Source organism: Bicyclus anynana, chromosome 8 (assembly GCF_947172395.1).
Source record: "Bicyclus anynana chromosome 8, ilBicAnyn1.1, whole genome shotgun sequence".
Classification (NCBI taxonomy): Eukaryota; Metazoa; Arthropoda; class Insecta; order Lepidoptera; family Nymphalidae; genus Bicyclus; species Bicyclus anynana.
Window position 1 is genome coordinate 1,765,984 of NC_069090.1, and position 21,654 is coordinate 1,787,637.

General features: G+C 37.0%; 2 protein-coding genes and 1 non-coding gene across 4 annotated transcripts in view; 1 reads left to right on the forward strand and 2 right to left on the reverse strand.

The window, feature by feature from the left end:
* Positions 1-4,252, forward strand: part of LOC112047614 (fatty acyl-CoA reductase wat) — a 44,335-nt gene extending 40,083 nt beyond the window's left edge. For both annotated transcript variants that reach the window (XM_052883236.1, XM_024084775.2), the window contains exons 12-14: positions 340-469; positions 1,418-1,545; positions 2,217-4,252. In XM_052883236.1, the coding sequence (XP_052739196.1) occupies positions 340-469; positions 1,418-1,545; positions 2,217-2,304 (346 nt within the window). In that variant the 3' untranslated portion in view covers positions 2,305-4,252. The remainder of the gene's footprint in view (positions 1-339; positions 470-1,417; positions 1,546-2,216) is intronic.
* An 838-nt stretch (positions 4,253-5,090) lies between these two features.
* On the reverse strand, positions 5,091-21,507 carry LOC112047607 (lachesin). The gene is made up of 10 exons (XM_024084760.2): positions 21,348-21,507; positions 19,201-19,319; positions 16,592-16,714; positions 15,680-15,836; positions 14,797-14,896; positions 14,217-14,373; positions 13,270-13,376; positions 12,283-12,422; positions 10,949-11,066; positions 5,091-8,520 (listed from the first exon to the last, which is right to left on the reverse strand). The coding sequence occupies exons 1-10, from the start codon at positions 21,400-21,402 to the stop codon at positions 8,499-8,501; spliced, it is 1,098 nt and encodes a 365-aa protein (XP_023940528.1). The 5' UTR covers positions 21,403-21,507; the 3' UTR covers positions 5,091-8,498.
* Positions 9,194-9,398, reverse strand: LOC112047631 (small nucleolar RNA U3). Its single transcript, XR_002886968.1, has one exon. It is a non-coding gene; the product is annotated as a small nucleolar RNA U3 (small nucleolar RNA).
* Positions 21,508-21,654: the final 147 nt, after the last annotated feature.

Sequence of the window (21,654 nt, forward strand, 5' to 3'; positions counted from 1 at the left end):
ACCTGCATACCTGAGAATTTTCTCTAGGTGTGTAAAGTCTGCCACGCTTTAGGCCAGTGTGGTGGACTATTAGCCTAACCCTTCACATTCTGTCAACATCGGTTGTCAAGGTTGTCAATGATGATACCTTTAACTTGACATAGACAAATGTCAATCGGCGTTATCGCTATCTCTTTCATTGCATTGAGACGAAAGAGTTGTGACTAGTACAACTCCGCCGCCATTGGTGGTGTCTATTTCTCTTCACGAAATAAGTCGTTGGTCGCATGCTGCCTGCAGGTGGGTCATCAGATTGTACCATCAGTGATTGCAAATAAATATGTATTTTTTGTTTTCCAGGATGTTGAAAGTGTACCGCAAGATCCACAAGTTCTCATCAGTGATCAGTTACTTCTGCACCAACGAGATCAAGTTCTGTAATCGGCGGACGAGAGAACTGTGGGAGATCACCTCCGACTTAGATAAGCAGGTAGAACAGCTATATACCTCGAAAAAATATAACCCCAGAGTTATGGCGAATACTCCCGAGCATTCTGTATAAACTCAACATTATTATAGTCCACGGTTGGTCTGACAATATTCATTAATATCGCCCGAGCACCTTTAAGTGACCGCAATTTAAAAATATCTCTGAAGATGAGTGTTTCGACTTAATGGAGTTGTAGCCTGGACACTAACGCAGGCGATGTGTAGTAAAATATTCATTGACACGTTTAAGATCTGGGTTTACAGGCGCATGCCGTGTAGATCATGGAGATATCGTGTACGCAATAATATTGTACTGCAAATAATGGGAAAGCCAACAGAGGTTCTGAAGCAAATTCAAAGGATGAATCTCTGGGTCTGGGTCATATAATTTGAAACTTCAAATATGACCTGCTCCAGCTTATTATCCAGGGAAAGATAAAGGGAAAACGAAGGCCTAGCCGTAAACGTATATCTTGGCCCAAGAACTTAGCCAATGGGTCAATATGAGTATCAGCAGGCTAATTCACTAAGTTGACCGTACCTATGTCTCTCTTTCGTTCCGAAAAAGAGAGAGCGAGTCGGAGGGCTCGTAGGCCATCAATCGGTTTCTCTCTTTCGTGTCAAAAGAGCGGCACGAGAGTGAATTGTTGCACGCTCGCTCTCCAGTCAACTAATCAGCCATTAAGCTGGTTTTAGAGTCACGCTGACAAAACGCTGACCGTCGTCGCTGACAGACGAAATGTATGAACTCCCAGGGAGCGTTTCAGAATAACGCGTTGCTATCAGCGCGTGCGGTGGTCTGCGCGCTACGCGTCACGCGCTGTTAGCGTCGACGGTCAGCGTGACTCCGTAAAACCAGCCGTTAATAAAGGCTGGTAGTAATGATTTATATATGAATATATATGAAGAATTATTCTACGGTGGTAAAGTCTGCATTTTTGTTTCGCAGCTATTCCCATTCAGCATGAGCGAGGTGGACTGGAGCGCATACTTCGACGACTACCTCGCCGGCATCCGACGGTATCTGTTTAAGGAAAGCGATGACACCCTGCCACAGGCGAGGATCAAGTGGAAAAGGTTACCTACTTTAACCTTATGGTCATCTTAATCACATCAACCGATGAGCGACCACTGATGACCAGTGGCATATTTGTTTTTCGGTTATAAAACTGCGATTTTGGCTTGCAGGAGAAAAAAATCCGTGCGTCCAATAGCTATCGTTTGTAATTTTTTTTCACATTAAATATTCAGGTTTCAGAGTTCTCTACTAGACTATACTTTGAGGCTATGCACTAGACAGTGATTGGTGTATTATGCCAATGGGTATATTAATTTATTTTACACTAGCGGACGCCTGCGACTTCGTCCGACCTTTTTAATCCAGCCCTTACTGGTAGTATCGTTGTAAAAATAGAGTAACTTCTCTCGTTTTTCCAACATTTCCCTACATTGCTCTGCTCCTATTGATCGTAGCGTGATGAAAAGTATACTAACCTGCCCAGGAGTATGAGGAATAATTGTACCCAGTTTCGTTAAAATCCGTCGAGTAGTTTTGCTTCTATAACGAATATACAGTCGGACAAAAATTTTACTAATTGCATTTATTTTGTATTGGCATCAGTATCTATCACTAATCATCCCTGATATCAGTAGTTATTTAAGGAAATATATTTCATGTACAGAATCTCTACAGACTTATTATACTTAGGTATAGATTATGAATTTCAAACTATTTATTTTTGTTTCAGACTTTACTATCTCCACCAGATAGTACGGATCGTTTTTGCTGTCTTCGTGTTGTACATGTTTTGGTCGGTTCTGCGGCGCATTTTTTAAACTAAACCTAGTTTAAGACTTAAGTTTCGACAATATTTTGCTCAATTTCTTCTATTGGGCAAAACATGAACCCAAATAACATTATTGTTAGTAGAGTTCATCATCAGTTTCAAACGACAAAGATCATTAATTAAAATGTCAGTTGAAGCTGACGTCACACTGTAGTATAAATTATCAATTAAAATGTCAAACTTTTCTGATCCGGTGGCCAAAACTAGAACTAACGTCGCGGCGGTCGCCATTTTGAAAAACAATTTATTAAATTAGCGACAATTAGCGACCTACACTGGGCCAGCTAAGTTTGTTGGCAGTATTTAGGTTGGCAAAGAACTGAGGGCCTAGCGGCAGTTTGATACTGTTACTGTCACGTAACGTAAACGCGAATTTCTAAGGAATTGAAACAACGCCATCTAGTGACACTACTACACAATTCTTTCAATTCCATATAAATTTTGCTTTTACTTTACGTGACAGTAACAGTATGAAACTATTGAAAACTCACACGCACACTGCTGTATTTTAATGTTCAATGTGGCAAAATTCGTAATACATTTCGGAAAGTCCTCATTCTAATATATACCTTATCTTTAACACGTTAGTTTCATTTTGCAAAATTGCCACAGCAACTCTATTAGGACGTTTGACGGTACTTGTAAACCCAAGTAAACCGGGATAATTTCTTTCCGCGGACGTTCACGTGGATAGTGCCACAAACTTTTCTGAAAAAAAAAAAATGAGGAGCAACTATTTGACAGTTTTTTTTTAATATAATCATCTGTCAGTTCCGCGAGCCGTGTGAATGAGTGATCAGAGAACACAGAGTCTATGTACCGTAGGTACAATGTATGTCGTTGGTTAATCCCTCAATTTAAAGGACTATATTCAAAGTAATCTAAAACATATTTATATACTTACATATTATCTACTTATTAAATCGTATTAGGTACAACAAAAGGAATGTATTTGTTAACTATAGTCGCAAACTTTTTATCGTCTCCAAAATGACGTGCGAGTAATAGCGCAGCGCAGGTTGTATAAAAATTAAGACGCGTGATGCGAAATCGGGTGGGAGGGACACGAGCGCGGGATGACGCCCCGTCGCCGCCTTGCGTAACCGAGGACACCTTAAATCTTGAATTGCGCAATTTAACGCACGATGTTCGGAAAAAATGTTAGTCTAAATTGATGATCAGGTTGAAACAACTGTTCAACCATCAATTTAGCCTACAACATAATTTCGTATTGTATATATTTTTTATCGTTGCTACATATTTTAGTCTAAACTGTAAATAATTTTATTAAAACCTATGAAAAGAGGCATTATTTTCTGCCATAAGGTTCGTAGTTACGACCATAATCGTGATTGCGATAATCACATTCCCGATTACGTTAATCATATTCGCGATTACAATAACCAAAACTTATTATTAGTGTGATCAATTTTCAATTTTTTTTTTCATAATAATAATTGAAATCTCGAACTAAAAATCAATTAATTTGGGTATATTTAACATAAGTAAGCGCTATTTAGTTCATAATTAACTTTAGTATTATGTACAGGTGATTAGATAAGTTATGTAAAGACTTTTTTGTACAACTGTTTATAAGGCAAAGGCCATTAAGGGTCAACTTACGTATGCAATCAAATTGGTATAAATTATGGTATAAACCAATAATCATATTTTAAAATAAGGGAAACCATAGATCATAGATGTGGTAGAGATCCATGCAATGAGCGTACCTGCTCGACATAGAATAAATTAAAAATGAATGTTTTTGACGTCATATCCCGCACCCCAGAAACTCGCATTCGAGGACTAATATAATACAGTGAACCACAGACGTACTCGTAAGTTGGTATCCAAAGTGTGGTCTTTGCATTGAATTACGTTTATAGACATATTATAATTATAATGTTAAGAATAAAATAAAAACGGGATATTTTAAAGGTTTGTTTTATTTATTACTTTCATGTGTTTCTGGCTATGCAGTAAACTCAAATCGTCAGCGTTCAATGTTTTCTTTCTACTGACATTGAAATATACACTTGTCACTTTTTGAAGTCTGTTAAAAACATAGATTTACGATTCGGTACAAGTACCTGATAAAAAGGTCATTTAAATAATATAGTCTGTGAAAATATCGTGGTGCAAATTTGAAAGTAGACTATGGACTATAGAGGGAGAACCTGGAGAACCATCTCTGTCTACAAATAAGTTGGTTTACAAAATGTAAGTACTTACCCTATTATCTATGTATCTAAGTACTTACCACTTCAGTCACAGAAAATATGTATTATTTTAATCTGCCCCTTAATCCGCCTACAACTGCTTTGTTCCTACCAAACTTTTTATTTTTGCTATTGGCATACTAGTTGTGTTTATGTTATTTACAGATTACAACTTTTAATTTCTTCCTATAAATAAGAAGTTATACTTCTATTCATTACCTTTCAGAAGATTGCAAAACTTGAGGTAAATAAAGATTAAGAAAGTGTGTCACGAATAGAATTTACTCTTTTAATCGACTGTCTAAATAGGTGTATGTTGCCCCACAGCATACACTATGTACGTCGCAATACTACGGCTGAAAAGTGAAAGGTAACCGAGGAGCAGCACGCTGTTGGCACACGGTGCACGCACGGTGAAAGGTGCGCAGAATAGGTTGCGCACCACAAAACGTCGTTCGTTCATCGAATTTCACTGCCCATAATTTGGGCTATATATAAAAAATCGATTCTTAAGAAGTAAACTCCAAAAAGTTAGGAAGAAAATAAAATTCAACAGTTTTATCAAAACCTTTATTGCAACAAAATCACTATAAAACACTGGTAATCGCAAGCTAGTGCTATTTTAATAATAAGTCGGAATTTCACATTAAAACACATTAAGCAGCGAATGTTTAAAATTATTAACTGGGAATGCAGCACGTTGGAATTAATTAAATATTAACTTACTAAGTAAAGATAGACATTTTTTCTAAAATTCAGATCAAAGTTAAAAAACTACTAGCAACCCGCACAGAGTCTTCGAACTCGCAGTACAGAGGTGTAGAGAAGAGCGACAGAGATGCAGGCAAAACCATGCGCGTCTAGCAATAAGTATAGAATGCTTCCTTCGTAGACAGATAACTAAATAGACAGACATAAATTACAACAACTTGACACAGTAATTCAACACACAATGCGTTTTTTCTCGTTTGGACCATCGTTGTCGCCTTGTCTTGTTTCTTTGCTCACACAACATGTGTGCTCTTTTTCGAGGTAATTGTATTACTTTTGTATACGTTCAGTGTTGTGTATTGGGATGTCATATAATCGTGTATATATAAAACGCCACGCCAATGAGCCATTTTCTTCTAAAAGTGTTGAAAAAATCGCCCCCTCTGACATCATACGCTTACCGTCATAATCGTATATATTTTACATATAACGCCACGCTAATTAGTTGTCAATTGACTTCTCTGTCTACGACTTCCATAGTATATTATCTATGGATGCGCCTCTATCGCCCCTTCTGACGTCATACCCTCACCACTGTACTGCGCAGTCGAAGACTCGACGAAATAGTAATAGTATGTCAATACACATAGAAAAACTTACACTAAGACACAAAAAAAATGGATGGAATTAACACACAAGTTACAGACGAACACATTTTCGTTACTACTTTTAATCATTCAAAATTATTATTGCTTACGAAAATTGGTATAAAACCAGTCTTTCATTAATGCTGAACATTGGTGAGTTCTTATAAGTATCATGTTAATTGAAGCGAGATTGGTATAAAAAAAATTACATTGTAAATACCATTTATTCAGATAAAATGAAAGATTCAGATTGTATTTAAAAAGTTCCAAATTAAATTAAATGGCATCTAAATTCTAAAATTGAATTAACATTTTGAGATTCTACCCTCTTTTCTGCTAAAAACTAGCCTGTTTATGAAAACCACGAGTTAAAATAAGATTCTGACATTTTTAGTACCTAAAAATAATTTTTCAAGACTGAATCTTATTTTTTTCCTATTATTTATCATCTTTTACTATTAACTAGGACATTTAAGGGCATCTAAATTATAAAATTAAATCAAAATTATGAGATTCTACCCTCTTTTTTCAAACAATTACTGGAGAAAAACTGCCAAAAATACTAGCCTATTTAGGAAAACCACAACTTAAACTAAGATTATGAGATTTTCAGCAACTAGAAGTAATTATTATTCAAGAATAATGTAATATTTATTATTTATCAGCATTTGACTAAATCTATTCTGTCTATTACTATATTGCCATCAATACAAAAATATACAAAGTACACACACATTATAAAAAAGGGGTTTCTTAAAGATCTCTATAAATTTCTACTATTCTAGTACTTAATTAATATCCAAGTCAAAGTATGAAAGTTTTGTCTGATATAAGAATAATTAATTGATTTTCAAAATATCTTATTAATTAAATCCATTTGTAAAATGTCTCATTTTGGATTGCATACGTTAAAAATTTTCTTATTTATTATAGATATTGTATGTAATTATATTTAAAACGCTACAAGCTGCCTATGAATAAAACATTGGTATTGAATAAAAATGGCAATCAAATGAGATATTGAGTTCATCATGAAAAGTTACTAAAATATATTACAATGTTCGTAAAAAGGCTAAATAATATGATAAAATTTTAGTATGAAATGTTTTTTGTTCAACTTCAAAGCGCTCGATTACTATTTCACTCAGTATCAAGTGACGATGTAGTCTAAGACTATATAGCACGTAGTATAGTTGAATTATATACTCACGAGGCACAATTATCCGCCCACTTTAATATGCGCGAGTATACTAAAATGGGTGGATAATTGTGCCGCTGAGTATACAACTCCTCACTGGTATACATAGTGTAAGCGTACGCTTAATTCGCTTGATTGGTACTACAAAGCCGATAGAGGTAACGAGCCGCGGCCGAAAAACAATTAAAAAAAACTAATTAGACCCTTGTCGGGAACCGAACCTAAGACATTCTACACTGCTGCAGTAAGTTTGTATAGCACGTCTGAAAAACGCATATAACGAATACAAAAACTAGCCCGTTTACGAACTACTTAAAACTACAATCGCCAAATCAAATCTCTACAATTGCTTTAATAGTTATAAGGAAAAGAAAACAGAACACGTAATTAAAACTGGATCGTACAATAGTTATAAGTTTGCGAATATATGGATTTTTGATAGATGAATCCAAATCAGAGGCTTTAGCCATGTGACACGTCGATTCTCTTTCTACAAACGCTAACGCTTCGAAAACTAACAAAATGTATGGGAATGACAGATCCGATCGAACTTGATCACGTGACCAAGTAAATGTCATTCTCCTACATTTTTCAATTTTCGACGCTTTGGCATTTGTAGAATCCACCAGAATCTACGTGTTCTGTAGCCATGTGGCAAGTTAACACGACAATTATCATTTCTTTGCTAACGCTTCGATAAGCAAAAAAATATGTGGAGATGACATTCGTTACTGATAGGTCACGTGGTCAACCTGTCAAACGGATATGTTATTTAAATACATTTTTAGCTTTCGAAGCGTTAGCGCTTGTAGAAAGAGATGATGTGTGACTTGGCTACAGATCCAGGAAGACTATTAATATCATAACTAAAGAACATTTCCTATATAAAAATCTTGACATTCTGCACATATATAATTAAAATATATATTAAATAATTATATTTAAAACTAGATTCATTTGTACGTAGTTGCAATTAAGATTTGTTTTTTTCCTTGGTATATGGTGGTAAAGTACAAAGTATATTTGGATATTTCGATTTTTATTGTTCTTTTTGGATCCAGATGTTTTAATAAAGTTAGATTGTACAGTCTTTAGAAGAATTGCTTAATTATACAGGTAGACTTTTAACATTTTTTAATGGTTATTTCTTATGAAAATAAAAAAGTTTTTTTTTCAAATTTGATGAAAATTAAGTTTTTGGGTCCCTGTTATAAACACAATCCTGTATAATTACTTGTCAGATCTATAAATTAAAATATAATTTTGTTTTTCGTCAGTGCACATAAATTATTGTCTACATACGATATATTGGAGATATGTGGTGAGAAATGTTCCGAACGACATGATATTATGTACCCGCGACGCCGAATTTCCGTAGATCTGCGGGTCCAATCTTAGGCCAGAGTAGTTAATATCTGGTATAAGCGACTCTGTAATAAATAATAATAATAATTAAATACACAGACAAGACAGAAGTTAACATCTGGTATCAGCGATTCTCTGATAAATAACAATAATAATAATTAAATACACATACAAGACAACTATCGACAGAAAATAAATATAAAAATCTTTTGACGTGACAACGTCTTATAATTCGATGGAGCCGGCTGCACACTCGAAAAAAGATGACGTCATGCGTCGTTCTCTCTAGGGTTACCAACTTTTTTACAAGAAATAAAGTATATTCTGGTCTATGAAGATTATTAAACAGTATTTTAGAAAAAAAGAACATTTTCTTTTGAAAAATGCAACCAATCCATCAGTATTTTTTTATGACGTTGTCAAGTTCAACTATCGTCAGTAAACCGACTATACAGACAACCGGTTTTTTTTTTAAATTACCCGATTTCAAAGATGTATTGATCTGTTTGAAGGCGGTGATATGCCGATGATATAGTTGATAGTAAACACAAAAAAAAAACTTACATACAGCCAAACGTAGAACGTCCTTCTTTTTGGAAGTCAGTTAAAAATAGGAAATAGGCCAGCGGGTTGGTAAATGTAATAATAACAATATTGATTGTTGTAGGGTTGGTAGGTTACTATACGTGTACCCTACCTATATACGTGTAACTCTGTTATTTAAAAGGGGTTCAAAAAGCCACTCAGAAAGCGACAGCATCCCACGCCCAACCCCCGAAGGGGTCAAGTGAACGATCATCGAAGACTGATGCCCACCAGTCATCGTCCGTCTCACGCTCAGGACACCGCGCCACATCTCATCAACATGGCTGATAAGGTCTCACATGTTGTGTGAGTCTCGTGAAGAGCTTACTATAGAAATGATCCTATGAAGTAAGGTCTTAACATTACGCCGTAGTATGGGCCGACGTCATTATGCGAGCAGGAATCTTCGAAGCGCAATGTTATTGTACGTGTTAAAGATGTAGCGCCATCTGACGTCGATTCGGCGAACTTCGGAAACCACTTTTTAGTGTGCCACGTCATCTAATGGTGAGTAGGCGAACGATTTAGTAAACCATTCTACCATTTAGCGGTTATACACTTCTACATCGCTGAGGTATAAAGTAGGCGATAAAGAACAGCGAGAGCGACATATCGCAAAAATTTCCGTGTACTAAATTCTGTTGCTTTTAAATATTTGGCCATCATAGCACCTTGTTTAAGTTATGCGGTTTACCCTAAATAAATAAAATATAATGATAAAAAAATATCAGAGTTCCAATGGATAATAAAAATATATTATCAGAAATACTATAGACAACAAGCTACACAACCAAAAATAGTTTAAAAAATATTAATTGACAAATATACTCAGAGGCACAATTATTTTCAATCAATTAAAGTCCAAATGTAAGTTTTCGTTGAAGAGTATGACAATTTGAAGTTGGGCACGTTCAAATTTTCAAGTGCTGGTATTGAGATGCATTGAAATATACATATAACGAGGTTATTTTAACAACATTGCCCTTTCTTTCGACCCATCGCATTGCAAGAGTGATATCCATGCCATCTCTTTTATTGCGAAAGGAAGAACGAGAGAGCTATATTTATGTATGAAAAGATAAGAGTAATATCCATGTCATCTCATTTATTGCGATGGGAAGAGAGAACTATATTTATATAGGAAATGACAGAGCAACATCCATGCCATCTTTATTATTGCGATGGAAAGAAAGAGAGAGCTATATTTATGTAGGAAAAGACAGAGTGATTTCCATGCCATCTCTTTTATTGCGATGTAAAGAACGAGAGAGCTATATTTATGTAGAATAAGACAATGCAACATCCATGTCATCTCTTTTAATGCGATGGGGAGAAAGACAGAGCTATATTTATGTTGAAAAGACAGAGCTATCCATCCATATCCATGCTATCTCTTTTATTGTGATGGGAAGAGAGAGCTATGTTTATGTAGGAAAAAACAAAGCAATATCCATGCCATCTCTTTTATTGCGATGGGAAGAGAGAGCTATATTTATGTAGGAAATGACAGAGCAACATCCATGCCATCTTTTTTATTGCGATGGAAAGAAAGAGAGAGCTATATTTATGCTATGTCTTTAATTGTGATAGGACGACAGACAGAGCGATATTTACACTATATTTTTCATCGTGATAGGAAGAAACAGAGCGATAATTATGCTTTCGTTCACCACAGACGGAAGAGAGTATTTCTGTTATATTTCATTTCAATGGGAAGAAGGAGAGAGCAATATAGACAAAATTATATCTGTCGCGCAACTTAGGCATGGTGAAATCTTTTGTCTATGCTGGCTCTGCATATACAGCCATGCCATTTCACAAATCAATTGGCAATTTCATCACCCATCAACTAGAAAATTTACACTGAACTTACAAAAAAAAAACAATTAAAAAAAAAGCTATACATACCTCAGCCAAAGCGCGTAGATCGCAAGGAAGGCCACGACAAACTCTGAGGCGCTAACACTAGTGGCGCCGCCGTACCGCGCCTGCCCACACGCGGGCGGGCACACCGGGATTATAGTTTCTATACGCATGCGCGGGAAAAGAAAAAAAAACACAAAAATATATAAACAATTAAAAAAAAACAGCCAATATTACTAACTACTTTTAAGCGAAAGTCCAAAATTGGGCCCACTTTGAGTTTGTATGGAGACTGGTTTTCTCTTTTAACGAGTGGTTGTATATCAAATCGCTTAGCGGTACGTCTGTCCTATTACCTACCTACCTAGACCTCAGAGAATTTAGAAAATATCATATCCTAAACTCATCGAGTTGGGAATCGAACCCATGACCTCTCTGTTGAAAACCTAGCTTTACTAACTGCCAGAGGGGCTCAACGAACCTGGACATATAAATCCCTTTGACATAAAATCCATTGCATTATCAGTGACAAACTGACAGACAACAGTTTTATTAAGGAATTGACACTAATTTGACATATTTAGTGAAAATAGGACAATATAAAATGTCGAATCTCTAGGAAAACTGTCAAATTGATATACAGAACATTTTATATGAATATTTGACAGGCCCTGAGTACGCGGCTTAACAAATAACATGCAAATCAATCAAGCGCTACTAGAATATAAGAGTAATTAAAAAAAAAGTATTTCCGATAGAGATATTTATCAATAGACATGCAGTATGTAATAACAAGTGCGATGCCTTACTAGTGTGTTACTCGTACATTGCGTCGACGCAACATAATGCACTAATAGGGCTTCGCTCTTAGATAAAATGTGGAACACATTGATGTGGCTCGCATTCAAGTTTAACATACAATAGGCTAGTTGCCAGTTATTTTTAAATTTTCCTAAATTGTTCATTGAGAACTAATCAACCAAAATATATAAAATCGTTTTATGCTTATTAATTAAAAATGTCATTAATTTCGAAATAAATGAAATCAAATTAATTTGGGTGTAAATTGAGAAGCGATTTATACCCTCATTTTAGATTGTTCTGTTAATAAACATTTCACATTGAGATCGGCTTTCCGACACTTATCAGTGTGCCTAGAAGCAGTTTTTATATTGTGACTATCGCGTAAAAGTTGTGCAGTAGTGCCGTAGTGCCACTAAATGGCGTTGTTTCAATTCCTTAGTAATTCGCGTTTGCGGTTACGCGATCGTCACAGTATGAAAACATGAAAGTGGTAAAATTACCCTTTTATAAACGTTTTACGAAAAATTACTACTAAATCGTTACCTCCAATTTCACAACAGACAGACAGTACTCACCAAACAACTCAACAGTGCCCTCGTCGGTGCCCAGTTTGTTCTGCGCCTTGCAAGTGAACAGCCCGTACTGACGTTTCTCGATAGTGATCACCCTGAGCGTGGTGTCCGTGAACTCGTCCGCGGTGGCGAAGTGGGAGATCCTGGAAATGTACACTCATTTATGTGATGTGACGGGTAGCAGCGACAGTGATTGTACCTTTCTAGAGGAAACACCTCGAGCAGGTACCAGGACTTGTGACCTTGGGTGTGGGCTTAAGGGATCCCTTTAGAATGCATCAACACTCACCTTCCCTGCCCGACATGTTCTCCATACCCACACTAAACAATTTATGATCAAGAGCTAACTTGTAAAGAATAAAAAAAAACGTTATTTAAAATATTATACGAAAACGACGCAGTGTCGACGCTGCAACGTCGCAACAGAACGCAACGAACTAATGAGGCATTTTTCTAACCGACACAACTACCGAATTTGACATCGCCCCAACGAAGAACCCTCACCTCAGACCAGCTATTGTATAGGACCTGCCTCGCTAGGTGTTACGTTTCTGTCAAAGTATATGATCGACGATCTATTGGGATTATAAAAGCTGTCTCTATAGAATCGATGTTAAATAGTCGTAATCGTGTTCGTCGGTTAAAGAGCACCGTATAAATACCTTTTTGTGTAGTTGGATGGTGTAAAAAACGGACAAAAACTTATAGTTTAGTATAAGATATATACCAAATCTAAGATCGTTTACCTCAGAAAACGACAGACAATTTTGTTTGTGACTATGAGCGCGACACAGGCCCTTCTATAATTGGTCTGAGACCCTCACCAACTAAACTCTGGGCTGCTCCCGAGAAATAAAAAAAAAAAACTATTTCAGCCTGACTCAGGACTCAAGCCCAGAGTATTACAATGTGAAGCCACATATGCTAATGCCATATGTGGCTTCTCATCACACAACCATATGTGGACAAATGAGGCCAAAGTCTACTAACCTATAATGCTGGTTATTGGACAGCTGCACTTCGTTCTTCAGCCAGGTGATGGCGGGCGGCGGGTAAGCCTCCACGTGGCACTCCAGGTCCATGTCGTATTGGAGGGCCTGAATAACATAAGAGTGTTTTTTTTTAATTTTTTTTTATTTATTCTGGCAAAAACAGTCATCACAATATGATATAATATATTTTTCTACACTTGAATTTCATTTATTACGCTTGTTTAGCATAGAATGTCTCTCCTCTCGGAATGAAAGGCGTCAAGCGAATTTGTCTACCACGCTCTTCCAATGCGGATTAGCAAACTTCACATACGTAGAGAAATAAAAAAATTCTCATGAATGCAGATTTTTTTCACGATGTTTTTCACAATAACCGTTTGAAACACGTGATATCTTAAAATGCAAACAAATGAAAAGTTGGAGGTGCATGCTCCGGGTGAGATTCAAACCTATGTTGTGCGAATCGAAGGCAGAGATCATATCCACTGGGCTATCACTGCTTGGGTGTGTGATTGTTTTTAATTAACAATCGAATCATAGGAGACCTCATATTAAAAAAAAAACCTGCCTAGTGTCGGGGACTCTTGACTCATAACTAAAAAAATTAGCTCTTAAAAGCTTTATCTTTAGCAAACCTCTAAATCGAAAAATATTGGTGTAAGATCTCCCATATCTTTTAAAGACCTATCCAACGATACCCCACACTATAATACAAACAAGTAAAAAAAATCATTCCCACTTTACATGTAAGGGAGTACCGTAAAAAAAAAAATCAAGATTTTATTTAACGACATTGTTCACATTTATAATGTACATACTCATGCTTATTTACAGCTTTCTATCAATAAGTCTTTGCGCTAAACCACGAACAGACAGTCAGACATGTCGAAACTATAAGGGTTCCTTGTGGTCTACGGAACCCTAAAAACGGATCTAAAGCCTCACCTGTCCAAGTCTAGGCCGAGGTACAGTGACGACGGGCGCAAACTCCACCTCCAAGTTGATGTTCCGCCGGTCACCCTTGCCGACTCCGTTCTCAGCCACGCAGTAGTACGTCCCGCGGTCTTCCTTGTGGATGGACGTGATTTTGAGGATGTTTCCACTGAAATTAAAAATAAACTCATTTAAAATAAAAGGAAAAGCTATCGAAATACTTGGACCTTGCTCACGAGATTACCGCCATGTGGAATGTTGAGTCAATTATTATTGTTCCGATAGTCGTTTCAGTCAATGGTCTTATAGCGAAAAGCTTCGTCAAGAAGTGTTTTTCAGAAGGTTTAGTGTTTTTCAGATAACATAGGTAATCGGTATAGTGATAGTTGCCTGTATGACGTTCAGCAGTTTTTCCATGAACATAAACGCATATTAAGACATTTTTTTTAAATAAGTATAATAATAAAATACTCCGAAGTCTTATTTACATTTTTTCACTTGCACCAGGGCCCTTAGTTACCTAGCTACGCCACTGTTAGCACAGGTATACTTTAAAATCAAATATGTGAATTGTGATGACTATATAACAAACCGATAGATGGAGCCACCGGTGGGCAGGATGGCGTTGTTCTCGCGACGCCACGAGATCTTCGGCAGTGGGAACCCGCCAGCGTAGCATTCCATTTGGGCACCTTGAAAAATAAGTCATTAAAATATACTTATAAATTAATAGTAATTGTGAGACGTGTCCTAGTGGATATGACCTCTGCCTTAGATTCCGGATAGAGAATCCGGTCCGGGGCATGCACCTCCAACTTTCTAGTTGTGTATTTTTAAGAAAATAAACACCACGTGTCTCAAACGGCGAAGGAAAACCATCGTGAACAAACCTGCATACCAGAGAATTTTCTCAATTCTCTATGACTGTGAAATCTGCGAATCCGCATTTGGCCAGCATGGACTAACCTAATCCCTCTCATTCTGAGAGAAGACTGGTGCTCAACAGTGATCCGGGTTGTTAATGATGACGATGATGATACTTGTAAATGTCAGCATTGGAGGAGATCTACTGGTCCCTGAGCCAGGAATATATTTCGTCAATCATTATCAAGTCAAGTATTATTTTATGCAGCCTAAAAATAGTCAGTTACAATAGGGGTGATGACAGTTTCGTAGAAGTAAAAAGGGTATATCTGCGATCATTACTTTCGGCGCTACAGGGAAATAAAGGGTAAATTATACTAAAAGGCGCTGTCATGCTCAATGCCAAAATTCTTCATATTAAAGGGCACGAAAGAATGACGACGTCGTTGAGAGAGATAATTAAATACCAATTGGATTTGAAACAATAGTATCTTTGTTTTCATATAGTTTCTTTGATAGCTGTGCTGCTATAAGTTGAGAAATGTCGTAGTCCCATGTTAGCACAGGAAGAAGTAGAGAAGCAGAAGAAGAAAGAAGAAAGTTCCACTCACTCTCCCCCTCGCTGGCTATGATGGAGCGCGTAGAGTTGTCGGAGATGATGGGCGGGCGGCGCACCTGCAGCTCCACCTCGGCCGTGATGCGGTTGCTGACGGAGATCAGTACCTGGCACTGGTACCAGCCGGCGTCGGTCTCTTGGATGTCCTTGACCTGTTTATAGAGGTATTGATATAGCATACATAGTATAACCCCACATGATGATAGATAGAGATATAGCTGGAACACTATATAATGAAAATCCATCTAACACCAAGTATACATAAGTGAGTATGTGAGAAATGATATCCCCATTTGCCAGACGCTTGCCTTCATGTCCCTTTGCTAGTGACCCTTGAAGTATCAAATTTAAAAAAAAAACCGCAGAGCTGACTGACAACTGGGAATATAATTTAAGAGTTTTCACACACACTAACTCGGACTTCGGATCACTAACTTCGGATCAGTCTCGTTTTGAAGGGTAGGGATCAGGCTACGCGGCAGTGTTGCTAATATGTCAAAAGAGTCTTCTCTACAGCTGTAAGAGTTCGATTACATTTACTTTCTGGACGTGCTCATATTATAGTGCACAAATGTGTGCTCAGGCACAGGTGCACTCTCTTTTACCGCTCTCATAGTCCAATGGGACAGTAGACCAACACAACTAGTGAAAAATTCATGCACAGGACCAACAATTTTACATTCTCTATGAGGCACGGGGCTTTACCAACACCGCCAACTTCCCAACTCCAAGCTGCTATTAAGATATATCTTGTAAAAAAATCCCAATTACATATTCTTTGGCCTGACCCGAGATTCGAACTCTGGACCTCATTCTCCGTATCTGAACCAGCTAACCATGGAACAGAGGAGGTAGTGTATACTCATGTACTATACCATATTGAATCATTAAAAACAGTTTTACTTACCGACAGTGTGTACGTAGCAGAGGCAGCATCATATCTCAGAGAGAACCGGGAATCCCTGATGATCAGCCCAGAGTTTGTTGACAGTGGAAGCGCCTCAGTTGTTCTGTGGCGATCATATTTCACCTGAAACACAATAATATTGCTTTTATTATTCTTAGCAGGTTAGACTACAATCTCACCTGATGGTAAGTGATAATGCAATCTAAGATGGACGTGGAACTTGTAAGGAAGAGAGATTAAAATCCACACCTCTTTCGGATTATACCCAACATCGTACCGGAACGCTAATATGGCTGGGCGGTACGTCTTTGCCGGTAAGGCGGTAACTAGTCGCGGCCGAAGCTTCCCACCAGCCAGACCTGGACCAATTAAGAAAACCACAATCGACCTAGCCGGGGATCGAACCCCGGATCATAGCGCATAGCACTGCGCTACGAATGCCGTCTAGATACCTACTATAAAATAGTGGGTTCCATAAAGTCAAATCAAAAATCATTCATTCACATTCATTTTTCAAACAGGTTTAAAAGTAGCCTATTATTGCTCTGTAACAATTTTATTAGGACTTTTGCTGGATGATCCTCTATCATCCAGCAAAAGTCCTAATAAAATCGGTTCAGCTGTGCTCATTGTGTCAACAAAAAGAAAACAAAGATTATATGTATGTAAAATATTTATATTATGGCTTCGTCCGCCCTTAGACCTGCTTAATCTAGCCCTGACCCAAAATCTGTTAAGTCTAATAATTCTAAATGTATTGTTAGGCTTATAATTCTAAACTACCTTCATGCCAAACTTCATCTTTGTAGATCAAGCAAATAACAATATTTTGTGATATGTAGTAACCTTTAGTTTTTATATAATATTAAGATTAATATTATATAAAAGATATACATCATAATTATATATATATATATAATTATGATGAAATCAGCTGGTAGAAAAATGTTTAAAAAAAATGGAAAACGTTTATTTTGGAACTAGATAGAGATGTGTTGTTTGTGTAAATATTTGTTTAAAAATTTATGACATTGTATTGCTATTAATAATATTTTAAATGTCAATGGTCAAGTCAGCATTGTGCCAGATTATAGTTATCTGCAGTAGGGTGCACTTTATACATGTATAAATGCAATACCTACCTATGTACACAAATCTAGCCCATATTTGAATTGTCTAGTCCTGTCAAAGTCTCCACTTTTATATTTAGTGCCTGCCCTAATAAAAACCTTGTGCACACCGTTGGTTACCTGCATACTTCTTGAGCAAGTGACCTTGCATTAGAATTTTTAGGTATTTTTGGTAAGTACGAGGTGAATGCCGTGATAGCCCAGTGGATATGACCGTTATGTCTCCGATACGGGTGTGGGCTCGAATCCGGTCCGGTGCATGCACCTCCAACATTACAGTTGTGTGCATTTTAAGAAATTAAATATCATGTGTCTCAAACAGTGAGGGAAAACATCGTGAGGAAACCTGCATACCAGAGAATTTTCTTAATTCTCTGCGTGTGTGAAGTCTGCCAATTCGCATTGGGTCAGCGCGGTGGACTATTGGCCTAACCCCTCTTATTCTAAGAGGGGACGCGAGCTCAGCAGTGAGCCGAATATGGGTTGATAACGAACGAGGTGAAATAGAGGACAGCATAATTTAGATCGTCTGATTGTAGTCATCAGTGACATCAACAAGTAAAACAGGTTACAGTGTTACTAATTCACATATTCGTTGTCTGGCTACATTTTCGCAATGTCGCATTTCATGCCAATTGTCCTGCCCATTGCTCGCTCTTTTGTCGGCGCGAACACGAGTCAAAGGACTAGTACGGGACGTCGCGATTATTTGCGTAAGTAGAGCAGTGTGTGCATAGACTGGGCAACTTCGCGGCAGCACGAGCAGCTGCGCGAGGAGCATTGTCTGCAGCATTAGACCTATGTCAGGTCAGGCACAGGACAGTGCAGTGTAGGCAGAGATGTGACTTATGCGTGATAAAAGTATACGTATTTACAATATTATATCTTGTGTTTGAAATGCTTTTTATTTTTTTATTATGTATCTTACATGACATTTTCCTGGTATCTATATCTATATAGCATTTTGAAGATACTTTGTTCCCAATCCCCAAGATACTTTTACTAAAATGAAATTCGCAGTTTTTCTTTTCGAATGCAACTGAACGCAGCGCGTCGTTTTAAAATTTAGTTGATAATTCAAAAAAATTGCCGTCAACCAAATTATTGCTTCATCAGACTTAGAAGGGGTAAATTCTCTAATTTCAAAACTCGCTGATAATGTAGCTTTCTATTGAAATAATTTTTAAAATTGGTCAACTAGTTCAAGTAAATGTTGATTACTTACAAAAGTATTTTATCTTTAAAAAGTATTTGAAAGATAGAATAAAATACCTTTTTAGGAAATTATTTGTATCTATTATCTGAAATGCTTTTTGTTAAAGTATCTTGCATCTTGTATAACAGATAGTTTGTATAAGGTATCATATACATCACACAGTGTAGTTATGTTCACAGAGTTCACAGAGTGATGGTCTTTTGCAGGAAATGGTTACTCTAACATCAGATGTCCCATCTGCTTGTCCTGTATAGGAAACTTACCCATAGCACTGGATAATCTTGGGCGTAGTGAACTGAGCAGTCCAGGTCAACCTGACTGCCGATATCCCTTATCTGTTCTTGAGTTATGTGCGAGATAGTCGGAGTGCGCTGACCATTCACTGCAAAACAAACAAAGCTATTATTTTTTTATCAGTAGGTATTTATTGACATAATTATATGCATACAATATAGATTATCGCTTCTTCATTTGCGTGAAATTAGGTTTTTTTACAATTCCTGAGGGAACCATGGATGGTTCGATGTTGGAAATAGCCTATACTATCCCCATTAGCCAATTAAAATCAGTTCTTTTTTCTGATTGTATAAGCTCCTTAATGGGACCACCTCAGCCGCGTCACAGAAGCATCACCTGATGGGGCAACAACTCTAAAAATAAGTTTTCGAGAACTGTTTCATATATTCATGCAAGTTATTATTGATTATAAGACGCATGAATCGGTTCTGATGGACCTGGACGGGTTTTAGAGTCACCTTTGGGCTGTAGTCAACACTACACTAGCGTTAGTCATTATTGGATGGATGCAGGTCTTGTAGACAAAACAGACAGAAATTTTTAAAAAGCTGATATACAATACATATACAGGGTGCTCGGGATTATTTTCCTCTCTTTCTCAGTTTCAACACACTAGTGACATATCTATTAGTATAAAATCATTGGCTACAATGATGAAACTGCCTCTTTGGTCTAGCGGTTGGTCTATGACTTCAGATAACGAGGGTTTGAATTTTGGGTCAGACTATGAGATTGATGATGATGATGAACTTTTCTGTTTCTAAAAAAATCAGTGCAAATACATATACAATCTCACCTGATGGTAAGTAATGATGTAATCTAAGATGGAAACAAGCTAACTTGTTAGGAGTAGGATAAAATCTACACTCCTTTTGTTTTCTACATGAAATCATACCGGAAACATAAATCTCTTGGTGGTACGTCTTTGTTGGTAGGGTGGTAACTGGCCACGGCTGAAGCCTCCCACCAGTCAGAATGCTGATCTGATGCCAGTACTGATCATTTATTGTTATTATAACCCTAAACCTGCCAACTCTCACAGGAGCAGTGTGGTAGTTTAAAGCTTTATATCCCGACTCCTGTAAGGAAGGAAGTCTGACCATGTAGATGGAACATTAAAAAAAAATATTCTGTAATAGAGGTCTCAATTTCACTTGCACAAAATATTTTTTACATTTGTGTATGGATAAGCTAATTTTTCTTGTTGTATGATATTTTTTTCATTAGCTTCCAGTAACTTTATAAATACCATGGAGCTCATTGAAAACAAACTGATTGAGATATAAGGTGTGTTTTGGAACATACTGTCCCTAAAATTGGCTGAACTGCGCCAATCTGTCTGCAAATCTATTTGTAGCAAAGTTGAGTCTGGTGTGCCTGTAATTTCACTGCCAAATATAGGCTATAGGGACAGCCTTGCACAAATAAACCCAAAGCATAGTTAACAGCAGTTAAGGTTCAGTAATTCTTCAGGAGGTTTTACTGGTGGGAGGATTCGGCTGTGGCTAGTTACCACCCTACCGGCAAAGACAAACCAACAAGTGATTTAGTGTTTCGGTATGATGTCATGTAGTAACCAAAATGGATTTTCATCCTAATTAGCCCGCTTCCATCTTAGATTGCATCATCACTTACCATCAGGTGAGATTGTAGTCAAGGGCTAACCTGTAAAAAATATAAAAAAGTGCAGTATAGTTTAGGCAAGACAGTTTAACCGCCAGTAGTTTCACCGGCAAACCTTCAGACCGAAACAGGACAGAACTGCTTGTTGTAGACAGCAATACGAAAGTATTTCTTCAGACTAAATCTAACACAGTAGACCTGAGTATTGAGAATTATCATTCCTAAAGTTTTTTAATCATTTACCTTCTTATTTTTATTATATAGAGAAGCCCTTATTTGTTGTATTTTTTATTTTGAATAATGCCACTGCCACTGAATTGCTTTTTTCATGATAATGTGTATCGGTTTCATCTCAAACGACGATAATAAACACAAATTGACAAAACGAAAGATAAATTAGCACTAGTTTTCTGAAAGAAGTCGTAGAAATTCTAAATCAATTTCATTACTAACGAGTACGTCTAGATAAATAAGTTTTATTTTCACTTACCGATAGTAGATATGGACAAAAGAAGCGTTAAATATTCGAAAATTATATGCGCCATCGTAAACAACGCTCAACAACTGACAACTCAACACCACACCTCGAATTCGAATAAAAAAAGAAATTCGTTTGTTTGACTTTGATTTTTACCTGCCCAACTTACACATCAACAAATTTATTATTTGCTGGCGGCAGATTTAGGAACTATTTTAAGTTTAAAGAAATAGGGTTTAAAATCGCAAGAATAAATATTATGACAAGGGCAACAGCGCCACCATCAAGTTGCAATGTAAAAGCTGTTTTTTTATGAATG

What these genes read in the sequence shown, in the direction of transcription:
- LOC112047607 (XM_024084760.2), bottom strand. Translation starts at nt 21,402, where the DNA reads ATGGCGCATATAATTTTCGAATATTTAACGCTTCTTTTGTCCATATCT. An exon ending in CATAGCCAGCGAGGGGGAGA is followed by an intron (nt 14,897 to 15,679) that starts GTGAGTGGAACT and finishes TTATTTTTCAAG; the next exon opens with GTGCCCAAATGGAATGCTAC. An exon ending in ACCGGTGGCTCCATCTATCG is followed by an intron (nt 14,374 to 14,796) that starts GTTTGTTATATA and finishes TTTTAATTTCAG; the next exon opens with TGGAAACATCCTCAAAATCA.